This window comes from Dermacentor albipictus, chromosome 6 (genome assembly GCF_038994185.2).
Source record: "Dermacentor albipictus isolate Rhodes 1998 colony chromosome 6, USDA_Dalb.pri_finalv2, whole genome shotgun sequence".
Taxonomy (NCBI): domain Eukaryota; kingdom Metazoa; phylum Arthropoda; class Arachnida; order Ixodida; family Ixodidae; genus Dermacentor; species Dermacentor albipictus.
In genome coordinates, this window is record NC_091826.1 from 80,694,048 (window position 1) to 80,710,650 (window position 16,603).

The 16,603-nt window shown below is 45.0% G+C and overlaps 1 protein-coding gene across 2 annotated transcripts in view; it reads left to right on the forward strand.

Annotated features, from left to right (window-relative positions):
* The window catches only part of LOC139061235 (eukaryotic translation initiation factor 4E type 3-like), a 40,191-nt gene that overhangs the window by 11,933 nt on the left and 11,655 nt on the right, over window positions 1-16,603 (forward strand). For both annotated transcript variants that reach the window (XM_070540919.1, XM_070540920.1), the window contains exons 5-6: window positions 2,266-2,332; window positions 14,792-14,950. In XM_070540919.1, the coding sequence (XP_070397020.1) occupies window positions 2,266-2,332; window positions 14,792-14,950 (226 nt within the window). The remainder of the gene's footprint in view (window positions 1-2,265; window positions 2,333-14,791; window positions 14,951-16,603) is intronic.

A 16,603-nucleotide genomic window follows, 5' to 3' on the forward strand; every position in this document is an offset into this window, starting at 1 on the left:
CAGCGACGATGGCAAAAAGTGCATTTGGCGGTTATCGAATCGAAAGTTGTTGTTTAGCATTTTGCCACTTTTATACATTCATCACTGAGTCTTCTGGCTGTGCTCACAGCGACAAGGTGAGTTCTAGAACATGCCACATTCATGTACTATTAGCATGACTGCAAAGGTACATTAGGTTCCTGTTTTTCTGAAACTAATGACATCATCTAAGAATAAAGCATTATGAGATACTACAAGTGCATTCTCACGTAACAGCAGAAACATAACAAAGTGGCCCAACAAAAGTAAATGAGCAATAGTGAATGAAACCCACATGGCAGTATTGATGGCATAGAGTGAACAATGGGAGTTTAGCTCATTCAACTTGAGCGTTGCATGTATAGTTGAACCTCATTGATGTGATAATGTTTTGCACGATTTCCCGCCGCCAACATTTACAATCGAGAACACAAAAAATTACCCAATACAATTGCTGTTCTTTTTCGTCGGTTAGTACATTCTGGAAACCACTGAACTAACGTTCAGTACATTGCGAAACTATGATTGTGTGATATGTTTTCATGCTGCTAGATCCAGTGTAAACAAGAAGAGGCAGAAGGCATGCGTGATCGAGAACAGTAGCCACCCACCACAACAGCTTCCCCACAGTACTTGCCCACCTGTGTCTTGTGAAAATACCATCGTGCACTCAGTTTTCTGTTCCGATACCAGCAAATCTCCTCGCGAGTCATCACACACTACACTCACAGCTAACATTGCCAACTCTATTGTAATAAGCATCTTCATCTATGTGTCACAACATGCACGGCGTAGTGCCATTGGAAGTATACTGCATGCTGCCAATAGGTGATAACCCAAACGCACCTTCGTTCCGTGCTGCAGCTATGCGAAGTCAGGGTCATGTTTTGCTCTGATGGCATCGTATTCTGGTGAAGCCCACCAGCTTGAGTTTATTCCGGAAACCTCACGCAAGTCTCTGGCTCAATGCACATTGGCGTCTAGTGCCACAACGATTTGTTCCTACTGGGCATGTAAAAATATACTGTGAAAATGCCCCACCTGAAAAAGCTGCTGACCTAGGCCAAATTTGAGGAGGGGAAACATAAGCTTGCTGAAGCGGCAAAAACGACAACATGCATCTCGGGCTCTAGCAGCTCAAATGCGTCATGTTGTGCCTCAATGATTTGTGCAATGCTTTACATTATGTGGATGTCAACTGCGGCTGAGTCTGCAAGATCTTTCAGTGACTTTGGTTCATTTGATTGCCCGGTTAGTATGTTTTTATAGAGTTTTTTCTAAAATGTACAAATGAGGTTCTACAGCAAAACTTTGTTAATTCAGATTTCACGGCACCGCAAGAAATGTCAGAATTAACCTAGCATAAAATTATCTAGGGTATCAAGAAAACAAACAAATGCTTACTACGTCAATGCGCTTTTATTTACTGAATGAATCAGCAAGTCTGGTTCCTATTTTGCACAAATGCAGTGCAAAATCTGCATTTCTCATCATCTTGTGATTGATTAGAGCTTGCAGCAGCGAAGGCCTCATGAATTCCTTCGCAGCGCGGCCGTGGGCCACATCTTCATCTGATATGGTTTTCATTAACTGCTTACACATCCCGGTTACCACTTTTGCCAGTGATCGCCACAAGATCGTCCGTCCATTGCGATGTAGCCAATGCTCTTCATCCTCAACAGCTTGGCATCGGGTCTAAACCAAGTTACTGTTTGCCTCAATCGCTGGGGACGAAACCACGGCTGCTATTGACCCAGTAACATATGACGACTGAGCAGTTATGAAGGCATGCGGCCGATTCGGTGTAATGCACAGTGGTAAACACAAAACTAAAAGCTTTAAAGGCACAAATATGGACAAAGCATTCTGGCACTGCTGTCATTCATAAACAATTTTTGATGATGACTATGGGGATGCGGACTCCGCAGCTTCGTTTCGGTTGGATGCTAGAACTGTTTTTGCACTGTTGCATTGCACATTTGTGGCACTTGCTGAGCTCTGAGATTTGTTTGAATTAACCTACGGGCGGCCAAATATGTCTTAATTAGCAGGCATTGCATTAAATAATGTATACGCCTGCTGTGACCAAAGGATGAGTTTAAATTATCAAATTTTTCGAATTATAGAGTTTTTAAGGTACTTTCTATCCATAATTACAAAAAGAGACATTTTCTGGCTTATTGCATTGTTTGTGAATGAGTGCCTAATAAATAGATGTGTGGCTAAACACGTGAACTCTTGTTGCAGCCAGTGGTCTGGAAGGAGCTTTTATTGGCTGCCATTGGAGAACAGTTCGCAGAAGTTGTCCGGCCAGGTGAGAACTAACTGTTCAGTTCCCTTCATGCTCTTTTTCCCTTGTGCCAAATGATTTAGTTGATAACTTAAATCTTTTCAGGCTGCCTAGTGGAAGATGAATCCACCCGCCGGGGGATTATGCTACACGTGTGTGATATTAGATAGTTTGAATGAGGCGCGTGGGCACCATCACTTGAGAAAAGAGGAGGAAGAACTAACTGGGCTCGCACTGTGAATCTAAGCAGTTGCAGCGCTGACCAGTTAGATTCACAGCGCGAGCCCAGTTTGTTCTTCCTCCTCTTTTCTCGAGTGATGGCACCCACGCGCCTCGTTCAAACAATCCAATATCACACGCATCTAGCAATATGCATGGGCACCTTTCTCGGTACACACATTAGCATAGTGCATTAACTGGACTTTTTAATGATTGACCCTTTCACTGCCAATGACAATGTAATTAGTCATTACCACAAGCATCCTCTGGTGCTGATGCCAAGCTAACTCGTCATGAACTTTCAGCAATTTTGGCAAATGTGTATGTATATGTGCAGTTTCTGTAATTTTGAAAAATGAATGATACATAATGACTTTTTCAATTTTTTTTTCAACAAGACCAGTAAATATGCAATAGACATTCCTGTTAGTGTCAACCTCCATTAATTTTACCTTGACAGAACCGACAAAATGACTGGATTATCTTGCAGGTCAAATTGAACAAGATGCAGAAAAATTATGTGGCTGTCACACACTATGAGATTCAGTGTAAGAGAGGTTTTTCTGTGCTGTTTGCTTGGATCAATGATAATTAGTGGCGATATTGATGGCAAATGTTTAATTTCTTCAGCATTCCGTCCAATATGAGGGGGGTGAGTTGATGTTAAACCTTACCTTGCTTGCACCACTGCTATTTGTCTGTGCATTACGCAGAACACACAGGGAGACATGTTTGCTTGAGGTGTGTGTGCCTATGTTCGTAATCTCTGAGAGGGTTGAGCATTGTCAGTGCCTCACATGGCACATTGCATTGTGGCAGGAGTGTTAAACATTAAGTGAATTATGGGGCTGTGCATGCCAAAACCACAATCCGATTATGAGGCATGGCAGACTTCAGATTAATTGTGACACCCTGGTGTTCTTTATGCACCTAAACCTAAGTGCACTAGTGTTTTTTTTTTGTGTTTCGCTCCCATCAAAATGCGACTCTCCCACCCAGCATTAAACCTGCGACCTCGAGCAATGCCATAGCCGCAAAGCTACCATGATGGGCACAGAAGCGCTGATTTGACGTACAACTGCTTCTGTATTGTCGCCTGGACCCTGCGATGCTTTGTGCAGCTCTGTGTCTGCACGCCCTGACTCAGTTATCCACTTGACAATTTGCGTGGTGTGTATTTTTCAGAAATAGCAGAAACGTACTGCACCGTCCCTTTAGTTTGCCCATAGTCGCTGTCATGTCTATAGTATGTAGTAGCATTTCCTTGCCTTCTCATGTCATCTTTTCTCTGTCCCACCCTCCCCCCATATGGGAAGTGCGAGCGAAGAGTGGCAAGGTTGTTATTCACCTGTTTCACAACTGCATTGGTTCTAACCATTCACTGCATCCTCTCCCTCCTCCTCTCTACCATTCTATCTACGTCCCCTCTGAACCTGCATGCTAATAGAAAAATAAGTGCCGCAGTTTCTGCAATGCTTTTGTGGTGAGTAGCGGATAATTACAGCTGTCAAGAGGCTAATGTGGGTGATGCCCAGACAGCTCTAGAAGGCATTGTGCACATGTGACGCGATGGAAAGGTCCAAACAAATTTCTTTTGTCACCTTCCCCTCGCTGCCACGCTCCTTCCATACATATACATGCTCTGAACCACCCCTGGATGTGATGTGCAAGACAACTGCAGAAGCAGCCGCAGCAGCAGCAGTGAAATATTCTAAGGAATGAATGAATGTTTGATGTTTAATGGCGCAAGGGCCAGGTATGGCCAAAGAGCGCCAGAAATAAGTCTAAGGAAGAGGCAAAGAAAGCTTTGGTTTAAAAAATGCCAGAAGCACTGCTGATTCATTTGGCAGTATTTGCCCAAATCTAACAGGCCCGGATCAAATGCGTGCCAACCTTCTAGGTGTCCAAAGTAGAAAACGAACATAGAAATAACATGAAAGCTTCTAAACAAAGTAAGAATCTAATGCACACGTGATTTTTTAGCAAGAAAAATGGCCAAGTGTTGCACAATGGCGATGGGTTTTCTAAAGTCAACTTTGCCACCGTGCACTGCTGTTATGCTGTAAAGCATACAAAGGCCACAAAGGTGGTTTTTAGTTTCGTATCCTATGGCACCTCACAGGCAATTTTCAACCTAATTTTCTTGAAAAAAAAATAGCAAGGCACGCATTAGAATAGGATAAATAGCATAAGCAGACATTGTGAACTGTAGTTTTTGCTTGAAAATCTCGCTAGGACTGACTGGTCAAGTTGGAATTATCCAACGAAGGCTAATTTTTGGATCGAAACAGCGAAATTTTAGGCCCATAGAAATGCCTGGGTGCCAGCAGGCAGCTTCGATCAAGATCGAATGAACATAAAATTATAATTAACCTGAGTTGAGTTAACTGAAGTCTACTCTTATCATATTTTTAGAAAAAAATGGTGCAAGATATGGAGGTGTCCAAAACACTCCGCACTTTAAGAAAAAAAGAAATTTGTCACAACAGGTAAGTAGTGTAAGGAAGACATATGTGCTTCTTCTGAACTAGCAAGCCACAAGTATTGAGTAAATCTTATTTTCTGCAAAGTTTAACACCTTTTAAATGTATCTACGTTCAGGTAAAGACCACTTAGCAATAAGGCACCTTGAAATAGCATATTTTACGGCAGAAACATCTTGCTGAACAAGTCATTCCATGATGCATTTCTAATGCACTGTAATTTGACGGTTTTCAGTTACCCATATACGAGGCTTCTGATCATCTCTGCATAGGTTTATGCATGAAGAGCACAAATATCAAACTACATTCAACTTTGAGGAAGCGACCAGTCACCACAATGTAAGACATATACTCTTTAGGTGGGGACAATTCTTGGCTTGTTTTAGAGACGTGATCAACCAGCTAAACTGGCAACGACAGTGCATCCGTCAGCCCAGTGACGGCAGTAGATACCTATTGGTGGAACGTTGCAACTTTAGTTAGAACAAAGATGAGAGCTTGTGCGGACAAGAAACACCCCTATGACAAGCAACAAGGGAATGGCTTCTGCACGCGCCGTTGTACCGCTGTATCTGCTCCATCAAGGCGATGCCCTCTCCCCCACGCTCTCGTCTCACCACGGTGACCTACTTTCACACATCACTCAGTCATTTCGGATTTCCTGTGAAGCACCGGTTGCTACCGTAAAAACCGGAATATAAGTAGACATTTTTTTCAAAAAACCATTGCGAAAAGTCGACCCTCGTCTTATATACTGGACATTGGCAGAAAAACTACGGAAATCTTGCAACAATGGGCGGATGAAGTAAAGAGCTGCGTTCGCCATCGCCATCAGCAGCAGCACGGCGTAGCGACATTGTGGCACTGCCAATTTGTGTTTACATTGTCACAAGGTTATGTTGGTTAAAGGCTGCTTTTTCACATTTTGTTTCAAAATGAGCGGAAGCCGACGGCAATTCACCGTTGCCTTCAAGAAAAAGGCGATTGAGTGTGCGGAAACCCACGGCAACCTCGCGGCACAGCACGAATTTGGAGTATCCGAAAAGAGCATTCGGTACTGGCGGAGGCAGAAGCAGCAAACCAACAGAAAACGTCATTTCGTGGGTGGACCGCAGAACTGGAAGACAAGGTTGCGGAGTTCGTCCGGGAGCTGTGTGTAAGATCGCTGCCTGTGACTGCCGAATGCATCCGTTCGAAAGTGGTAGGGATCGCGCGCGCCTCTGGACTGGGCAGTGAGAAGCACTCGTCATCCGACTCTAGCTTGGATGACTCTGATCAAAGGTGTTGCTCTCATTCGGAGTAGCGCTTGCGCGTTTCGTGCCCTTCTGTGTACTGTACACCCGGCCAATTTTTAACAGTATCATGCGACCATCGACCCGCGTGTTTGTCAGCACCTTATCATCACAGCACAGAGCGTTGAAATAGCGAAAGTAAGCGCACGTGTACACCTGCGCGTATCTCGTTTGTTTCGCCCCTGAGCGTTGTTAATAAAGTGCTGACAAGCACGCGGGTCGATGGTCGCGTGATACTGTTAAAAATTGGCCGGGTGCATATGCGAGCAGCATTTAAATAAATACTGTCACTATTGTGCATGAGTCGCATTTGTTTCAGGGTAAGGGTGTCTTTCGATACATATGCCATTGAAAAAGATTTTTTTCATTTTTAGAATTCGTTAGTTGGGGGATCGACCTATATTCCGGTCCGACCTATAGTCCAGTTTTCACGATATACCAACAGGAGATGAAACCAATAAAACCGCTTCTTGCTAGAAGTTGCGTCATACCGCCGATAGGTATCTGATGCCATCACCGGGCCAATGATGGTGACAGTCATTGGCCGTTGCTACTTTTTCTAGTGGATCCCAGTGTCCTCATGTAAAGAATACATATATCGCACACCATGCCACACACTAACAAGATGAAGTTTTGACTTGACCTTGAGGCAGCACAAACATGACGTTTCTGACTTGTCATTTTCAATAAATTAAGGTTCACACCCTCTCAGCCGTAGACGAAATACTGCCAAGCATCAGATCATCTGCCAGTGCTCGTTAATACAGTCACCAGGATGGTAGATGCAACATGAAAACATGACCAGTCGAACGCGCTTATAACAATATTGCAGTGCCATGAAAATTTCATTGTCATAACCGATAATGGTTATGACAAGGTTGCATGAAAAAAATGAAAACAGGGAGATGGCATAACTGTTGTGAGAAAACTACAATGGCGGGTAGGCCAGTGCCCCTCCCCACCACCTTCCTCCATCCAGCTGCCGATTGTGTTCACTTGTTTAACTGCTTCCTGAGACCTCCGATTGATATAACAAGTCGTGGCTGTTGGCGTTAAAGAATGGCATTGCTATAACAACTGCAAAGACGGGTCACGGATGGCAAGTGTTAGGCGAGCTCTACCCAGGCATCTCTTTGGTGGCCCTAGAAGGGGCCTTTTAAAAAATGCGAGAAGGTTGCCGCAGCAGCCGGTCAGCGTGAAAAATCAAAAAGAAATGCTGGGAGATCACCACAACCATCTCTCCACCCACATACTTCCCACTGGCTTGCATAAGAAAACCCCATGTCCGTCGGCCTTGCTTGCTTTACGCAAATGTAGCCGACATCCTTCTCTGAGGCATCCAGGTGCTCCACGTAGTACAGCGGAAGGTTCCTCTTGAAAACAAAGCCTCAAAGAAACTGAATCATCTGCCGGGCCTCCTTTGAGGACAATGTTGAGGCAGCCTGCCCTATTGCGTCATTGCTGCCGTCGTTGCCATCGCTATCCGATGCAAGCATGTTCTCAACAAGCACACCTCATCGGTTAAAAGAACTTGTTTTCCAAATCTCTAGCAGTACACATTCTTTTCACTGGCAACGTTGTGCATTGCTGATGATCAGTGGGCGGATCAGCCATCTTCCATTTTGGCAGAGAGTCAAACGAGGCTGAGAAACCACATGGCCAGGAATGACTTCGACGCAACCAACAGAGACGAGTGCAAGGAATTTAATCAGTTGACAGAACTGCACCGAATGAGGGGTCAGCGAGCAATCTGGAAGCAGCACAGTTGACGCGGTCCATTCGTGCTTTGAAGGGTGGCGCGTAATGGAGCTATGGGTGCTGCTCATTCATGTTCGGAGGGGTAGACGGGAGAGACGTGTGCGAGGCTGCCAATGCAGAGAAGACTGGAAAATGAGCACACGGCGGCTGTTGGGGTGGAGGGCCATCGTGCAGTGGCTTAAGTTTCTTTTTCTTTCCTCTTTTCAAGGATTTTGCGTTTCATTACCTTTCGACCAGAACACCCAGTAGACAGACATCATTGTTATACAGTGAAACCTCGTTAAACCGTAGTTGGCCGGAGCTCGGAAAAAGTACTTACTGAACGGCAGTACTGCTTATCCGAAATAGCGTGAGATCACCCAACTACCTGTCAAAAATGGAACTCGGAGAGAGTGCGATGAAAGGGGGGAAAAAACATGCAGTATTTATTCACTTCGCGCGACAGAAGTGTTATTTTCGTTTGATGTCGTGGCGGCCTAGCAGTGACAACAGCGGCCTGTCGTCGGCTCACTCATAATTGGCTTATTTGCACAAGATGCGTGAAGCAGCCAATCGCAGTCAAGAATTCCGATCCGGATCAGGCTTGATTGTGATCAAAAGTGTTCACTGGTATTACTGAAGCTGTGAGCAGCCAGCTTTTCAGCCAGCCCCCTCTTCTCACCAACCACTCACATGGCAGACTTCTCACTGACGTTGCATGTTCTCCGTGCATGCAGGCGGTAGCGCTGCACAAGTCACTGGGTGCCTTTTTCATTGCAGGGTGCTCTTCTCATCGCGGCGATTGCATTCATGAGGCTGACATAACGCGTAATTTCTGCCACTGTCAAGCCTGAATCGTCCGTGCTGTCACTTTCCGTGTCGTCCTCGTCACTGTCGCTGGTCGACACTTTGGCAACAACAGAGGCAACGATGGCAAAAAGTCAAACCTTGTAGCTGACATCTCTTCGCAGTCGCAGCAGCACTGCCGAGCAACTTCGCATTCTAAGTGCCACACACCGTAGCCAACAGTAGATCCTTGTTGTGTGCCAGCGCCGACTGCTTCGTATCATGTTCGATAGCACGAAAAATGTCTATTTTTTCTTCTATGCTGAGCACTCGGTGTCTTTTTATCCAAGCTTCGGCATCATGCAAGTCCTTCTTTGCACGATGCCACAACGCTCTCTAGCAAGGCGCTGAAATGATGTTGATGTGGCTTCACGTGCAAACGCACAGGGTGTTTGGAGGCTGTTCCGATTTCTGAGGCTTGTTGTTTTGCCGGGCTGTTAGATGGAGACGATGCTGTGATTGTGCGATGAAAAGTGGAAACACTACGTGTTAACTAATATGTACGCAATAAGTTGTATGGTTTATGCGGATACAAAACATTATTTTCAATGGCCGCTGAGTCAGCGATTTGACTTTACTACTTTTAAAACGAAACTGCTGTTTAAGCGGGTACGGTTTAATGAAGTTTTACTGTAACCTATAATGCGGTATGGGAAATTGTAGTGAACGGGTTAGTTCACTATAGAAAACATACAAAAGTTGACGATTCAGCAGCTTTTCATTGTTATAACCAATATATTGTTATAACGGGTATGATTATAACTGGGTTCAACTGTGTATTGTACACCATGCCACAAACTAACAAAGGGATGTTTTGACTTGACCTTGAGGCAGGGAAAACATGACATTTTTGACTTGTCATTCATTTTCGATAAATGGAGGTCCACACCCTCTAAACTGTAGGTGAAATACCGCTAAGCATCAGAGCGTCCTAAGTAATTGACTAGCGTACCTTTTCTCTACTAACTAGTACTTGTTAATACGATAACCAAGATGGTGTATGCAACATGAAAACGACACGCTGGCTCGCTTTGTTTTGGGGCTTGCTGCAACTGCCGCATGTTAGTGCAGTTGCAGCAGTCCCAACACTCTTTGTTTGTTTTTATGAGCATCATCAGATTGCTGGTACATAATGCCAGAAAATGTTTTTTCTATGTCATGATGTCACAATGACATCAAGGGCACCAGCTCTGGCATTTCAAGACCAACTTCGCTATATCCACTCAAGCCTTGTTATAACAAAATTGAAAAGGAAGCCGAAATTACTTCGTTATACTAATTACTGCCCTTTACTGCAGTATATTCCCAACGATGTTGACAACTTTAGAGATGCAAAGAAGATTGCGGATGTGCAGGCCACCAAACTGCTACATGGACACGTATGCAAAGAAATTCACATAAAACAGCCAATAATGCTCTGGTGTGTACAACACGCGACTTTATAGCTCCTCATGTGACAGCCTTTATGATAGCATGTACTTCTGTTCAAATGTGACGTTCTTTCACTTCCACTTTTCACTTGGCTTGCTCATATTGTCGTGAAATAAGCGAAACAGCGGCGTGGTCGAAGGGAACAGCTAGCACACTGCAATGCAAACGAAGTCCATCGTGTTCGAACAGCACATTGCACATAAAACAGTGCGCCATCTATGCAGCTGGAGCAATATTCTCAGGCCACCGCCATGACTTTCGGACATAGTTTCACTTTCACGAGATTTCGTGAACCCATCGAAGTATACGGCCGACAGAGCTTGGCATGGCGCCAGAAACACTGTCGGCCATGTGTGCAGACGCATTTGGCCCTCGAAAGTGAAACCATCTGACCCCCTGCTCTTTCCTGGCCCTGTGGCTTCTGCGGCTTTGCTGTGTGAGTGCGCTGGCTTGGCTTAGCCAACTTGTGCCAGTTTTATGCAATCTTTGAGGTCTGGTCTATGTGTACGCCTGCGAGCGCGCTTGCGTGCGTTTTGTGCGAGCACAGTTTTGTGCGGTCACGTGCCCACCTGTGTTTACATTCCTTCTTTGGCCCGTCTCGTTGCTCTCTGAAGCCAAAACTTGGGCTGGTCACTAAAAACAAGACTCCACATAATTACCTGTCACGGTCTGAAGCGAATGATGTTTCGTGCTGTGATTACTTGGTCATTAGCTACTTATTGCAGCAGAAAAAACAAGATCTCAAATTTTTGTGTCAGTACTCCTTTAAAAAGACACTAAAGGCTAGTACAAAGTCGACGTAGACTGTTTAAATACCATTCCACAAACCTCGTAACACTTGTCTCGTGCCAAGAAACGACTTAGTTTACGAGAAAATTGCATCTTAAGGGTCCAAATACCTTTATCGCATTTCAAGTGGTGACGTTGCATATGCCTTCGCCGCCCGTTGCTGCCACATGGCCGGTCATGACGCGCGTGCGCATCATGACTGGCCGTGGCTGCCATCAGCAAATAAGACGGTGCCTGACAGGCAGCAGTACCGAGCCAAGACAGAGCGGCGGATCCGCCTCTGCAGCTTCTTTTTGGTCAAGTGGCGTACACCGTTCGGGGATCCCATGTCATCACATGGAAGTTGAATTCTCCACTACTGTTAGTTTGTGCGAGTTATGCGAGCCAGTGAAACCAGCGCAGCGCTATGCGATAACGAAACTACTGAAACGCGAAAGCGTTGGCAGCGCAGAGTCAAGTGAAAACAAAGCCCTTCGACCGCCCGCGTCATTGTGAGGGTTATTTGAATGAGTACTTCTTCCTAAAAGTGAAATAGAACTGGACAAGTAGCATTTTATTTCGTCTTATAATACAATACAAGGATGTGTTGTGCAAAGAGTGGTTGAGTACTAGTGACAGAATTTAACTGAGGAGTGCTTTCGTCATCGGGCAAGTACTTGAATGTCCCAAGGGAGTCTCTAATCATGTCCTTCATTTACCTCAATTTCTCGATTATTAAGGCTCTGTTCACGACAATATTGACACCTTAGAGATTCTCAAGCGCTAATGTATGACTTTAATTTGAGTTAATGTTTGCCTTTAGTGTCCCTTTAAAATATTGCGAGACGGCTGCCGCGGCAGCCTGTCAGCTTGAGAAATCCAGAAGAAATGCTGAGGCGAGATAGCCACAAGCATCTCGCCACTTACTTCTCACTGGCTTGCACAAGAAAAACCCCATGTCCGTCAGCCTTGCAAGCTTTACGTGAAGCTTGCCAACATCTTTCTCAAAGGCATCCAGGTGCTCCACGTAGTGCAGCAGAAGGTTCGTCGCAAAAACGAAGCCCTGAAGGGACTAAATCATCCGCCGGCCCTCCTGTGAGGACAACGTTGAGGCAGCCTGCTCTACCGCGTCATCGCTGCCGTCGTCGCCGTTGTTGACGCAAGCATGTTCATGACGATTGCCTCATCAGTTAGAAGCACTTATAAAATAGATAGTTTCGACATATTTCTTTCCAGCACTTTCTTTTTACTGGCAGTATCATGCATTGCCGATGATGAGCGGGCAGATCAGCCATCTTCCGTTTCGGCGGAAAGTCAAACGAGGCTTAGAAACCACGTGGCCAGGAACGATTACGATGTAACCAACAAAGACGAACGCAAGCGATTAAGCTGTTTGCAGAGCTGTACTGAATGAGGAGCCAGTGAGCAACATGCGAGCAATCTGAGAGCAGCGCGGTTGGCACGGTCCATTCGGGTTTCGGAGGGTGGGGTGGCTCAGAGCTATGGGCGCAGCCCATTTGTGTTGGGAGGGGTTGAAGGGCGATAGGAGAGAGGCGCGCGGCAGCTGTTGGAGCAGTGGCCGTTGTGCAGCAGCTCGAATTTCTCGTTTTATTTTTTTCTTTTCAAGGATTTCGCATTTCACCACCTTTCGGCTTGGACATCCAGCAGCCAGACTTTATTGTTATAACCAGTATTGCAGCATCAGGGCATTGTAGTAAGCAGGTTACTCCACCATGGAAAACAGACAAAAGTTCATGGTGCAGCACCTTCTCATTGTTATAACCGATATAGTGTTAAAACCGGTGTCATTATAAGTGGATTCCACTGTACTAGAGCTTCAACAACTTCAGAAATATGTGTCAGCTCCCCTTTGAAGAATATTAGGGTAGAGGCTTGGGTAAGTTGGTCATGGTTCATAACGGTGGTGTTTGTGTAGCGCATGAAAATAGGAAAGGTTCTATTGACATTAAAGATTTATATTACTCTACTGCATGACCAGCTACTCTTGTGTGTAGAAGAGTGTTTGAACACATTCGGGTCTTCTGCTTTCCCAACATGCATGGGTATTCCCAAAGCAGCTTGCTGGAATTGCTGTTTTTATTTGAAGGCCACCTTTGTGTCATGGAATGACAATAACCACATACAAAAAAGTGGTGTACGTATCGGATTCTGCTTGGCACCTATTCTCAGTGACATTTTTCTTGCTTATTACGATCGTGCCTTGGTCCACAAGCTTGATTACTCAGTAATACTCATAGTTTGCCTCTGTGTTGACGATTATTTAGTAGTTGTAAAATGTAACAATGAGTGTTTCCAGAAGATATCCTCAGATGCTGTGGCTATCCTCCGTGAGCACCCGAAGTCGCTTGTTCTCACGTTTGAATTACCCGATTCAAACACCATACGATTTCTTGATTTGAAGCTTTTATTCACGCCTATATACGTTTGCTGGATGTATGAACCAAGAAGCAGTAAGCCGTTGCTCAAGGTCGTGCAATGAGGACATAGGCCCGAGAAGTGGGACATCTCTGAAAAGACCTGGCCTGTCGTTTTGCCGTATGTGCACAGCATTTTGCACAGGTTACAGAAGATTGGCCATGGCTGGACTTTGTGTGGTTTTCTTGGCTCCACAGTAACTACAGAAGCTATCGAAGTGAGTCAACGCGCCACACACCTTTTCTTCATGCTCCATCAAGCACAAGACAAGTTTCGTCCCGTGCGTAGAAGGGGTCATTTACTTGATCCCACTGAAGTGCGGTAAGACTTATGTCGGCTAAACTGGCAGATGCCTCAACGACCGCTTGCGCGAGCACCGGGACGATGTGTACAACACGGTGCAGGGGCATCTTGGCATTCATTGCCGGGATTGAAAGTGCACCCCCCTCCTTCATCAGTGCGTGGTATTAGCAAGGCATAGGTCGCCATTAACCCAAGAAATAATAGAAGCGGAGTACATTCACAGTCTAGGTAACCACTGCGTAAGCACCCCTTCCATTGCTCTGCCACAACCGGAGTGAGGTTACTTGGCCAAGTGCCGGGCAATCGTGGGCACGTGAAATGATCTGCCTTGTCAGTGATGTGCTGGCTCTGCATATCGCCCTTTTCTGTGTTTTCCTGTGTGCCGCGCATATGTATACCATGCTCGTCCCCAATTAAAGATCAGTTGGTAGCGCTCCTTGCTTGTCTCTGTCCTTCCTTTCCTCCTTTCGTGCACTATGCAATGATGCTATGCTATGCTATGATCTCCTTTGAAGTTGAAATAAGGTCAAGGTACCTGACGCTGTAGCCCAGTGGCTATGGTATTGCACTGCAGAGCCTGATGTACCGGGTTTGGTTCCATTTGCACCGGCCATATTTTCATGGGGGCAAAATGCAAGAAAGCTCGTGCACATCAAAGAAATGCAGTTGGTAAAAATTCATCCAGAATCCTTCACTACAGCAAGCCTGAAATTTGGGTTGTGGTTTTGGCAGGTAAAACAGCAGAATTTTATTGCTTTTTAAAATTTTATGAGCTCAGAAGTGAGGTTGCTGGAGTTGCTCAACCTTACAAGGTTGAGTTTGACCGAGGTTGTTGTATCTGACTTGAGAGAAGTGAGAGAAGCAGAGGCAGTGTGACGCAATGAGCAGTGACAATATACGCAATGAAAAAGACACAAACCAAAAGCCTTGCTTTTCTAAATCTTGCATGCTCTGGTCTGTCTGTGCAGGAGATGACATATGTGGGGTGTCTGTGTGTGTGAGAGAGAAGGATGACATAGTGCAACTGTGGAATGCTGACGCACGTCTCAGCGAAGGTGCTACGGTGCTGTCCCGTGTCCACGCCCTCCTGCCACAAGGCATCACTCCAATTGCCGAGTTCTACAAACGTAAGTGTAACTTCCCAGTTCAGATAACTTCCCATCAACTAGAAGAGATGCAGGCCAATGTGTAAAACACTGACAGCACTAGCTAGTGCATTCTTACGCTCAGTGAGACTCCTATCACTCTTGAAAATGTAATATATATTGTAGCCCACTACATTTGATGCATTAAGTGGCATCAGGTTCCACTTAGCGCTACACAGCTAAAATTAATGTAATTTGCATAGGATAGCGATAACAGTTATATTAAAGAATAAAAAACATAAAGAAAGGTCAGGCTGTATGTGCACAGTGATTGTTCAGTAGGCGTCAGAAAGTGTAATGTGAAAATTTTAGGTGACTTTTATACAGTCACTTTCCGTTGATGGGACCAACGAAATTGATTGAATTATCTGGTGGGTCGAATTAAACGAGAGGCAGAAAAGATGCAGAAGCACACCGCCGATTCATTTGGCCGTACTTGCCCAATTCGAATGGATCTTCGAATCATGCGCTCTCCTACCTTTTATGGTTTCAGAGTACAAAACTAACGTAGAAATGAAATTAGAGCTCCTGGACAAAGTGCAAATTTAATGTGCACCCAATTCTTTAGCAAGAAAAACGTAGCATGCCTGTGATTCTGGCAATAAGAAAGACAAAAACCAGTGAACTTATTTACCTAATGTATATCGTCGTCATTCCCAAGCAACACTTTATCGCTGTCTGTGAAGAACCACATGTTGTCCTATGTATGGTCCATAGTGTGCTTGATATTCAGAATTTCTCAACACTAAAAACGAGATGGTAGCGCACACCTGGACTAACCACTTTGCTAATTCGTTCTTCGACGCATGCATCGTAAAGTTTCCTGCAATGTTACTAGAGGGAACTTTGGGGCTAGTGTCTGTGCGAGCTGCAAGCGTGGCTCAGCTAGCATGGGAATACAACTTCTTTTTGGGCAAGTTGGTGCGATTTAGAAAACATGATTTTAGGGTGCTAAAATGACACAGGCAAAGGCTGAAGACTGGACAAGTTTAATTCCTGACAGGGGCCTAGCTGGCAGCTGCCGGACTGGGTTGCAAACTGCCACTTGATGTCTCGCAGCAATGCTATAAAGGCCACCGCTGTGGCACTGGTGTCGCTCGGTCACCATCATTTGACGTCATGTCCATCCTGCTACGTCACACCTTTAACAAGACCGGACAGGACTCAAAGCCGGCATGAGTACAACTTGTTGACTAGCTGTATTGCTGGCCTGGTGGAGCATGAACTTGTAGAGATGCTTTGTGTCACTAACCAGGCAAAACACATAGTAACTTTGTATTCTAAATGTAAAAGGCCACCTAAAAGTTGGATGGCATTTGTTTATGCACTGTGGTACTTGTTGTTATGGTCTTTGTTTTCTAGAGCCCTTTAGTGTAGAACACTCATTAGATTCTGCAACATGTTCGAATTCACTCCCAGAAGTCAGATATCTTCATGTGGCAGTGGATAGATGGTTCTGAATATAGTATATCATAAAAATGGCATTATAGATATCTCTGTGTGGCAGTAAACAGATGTATTTAACCCTTTGAGGGGTTTTGCCGTATATGGACAGCGGCAGTCTTCCGTCCCACAAGGTATTTGCTGTACAGATAAAGTTTCAAACCTCTATTTGAAATTTTGCGCTGTAAGGAT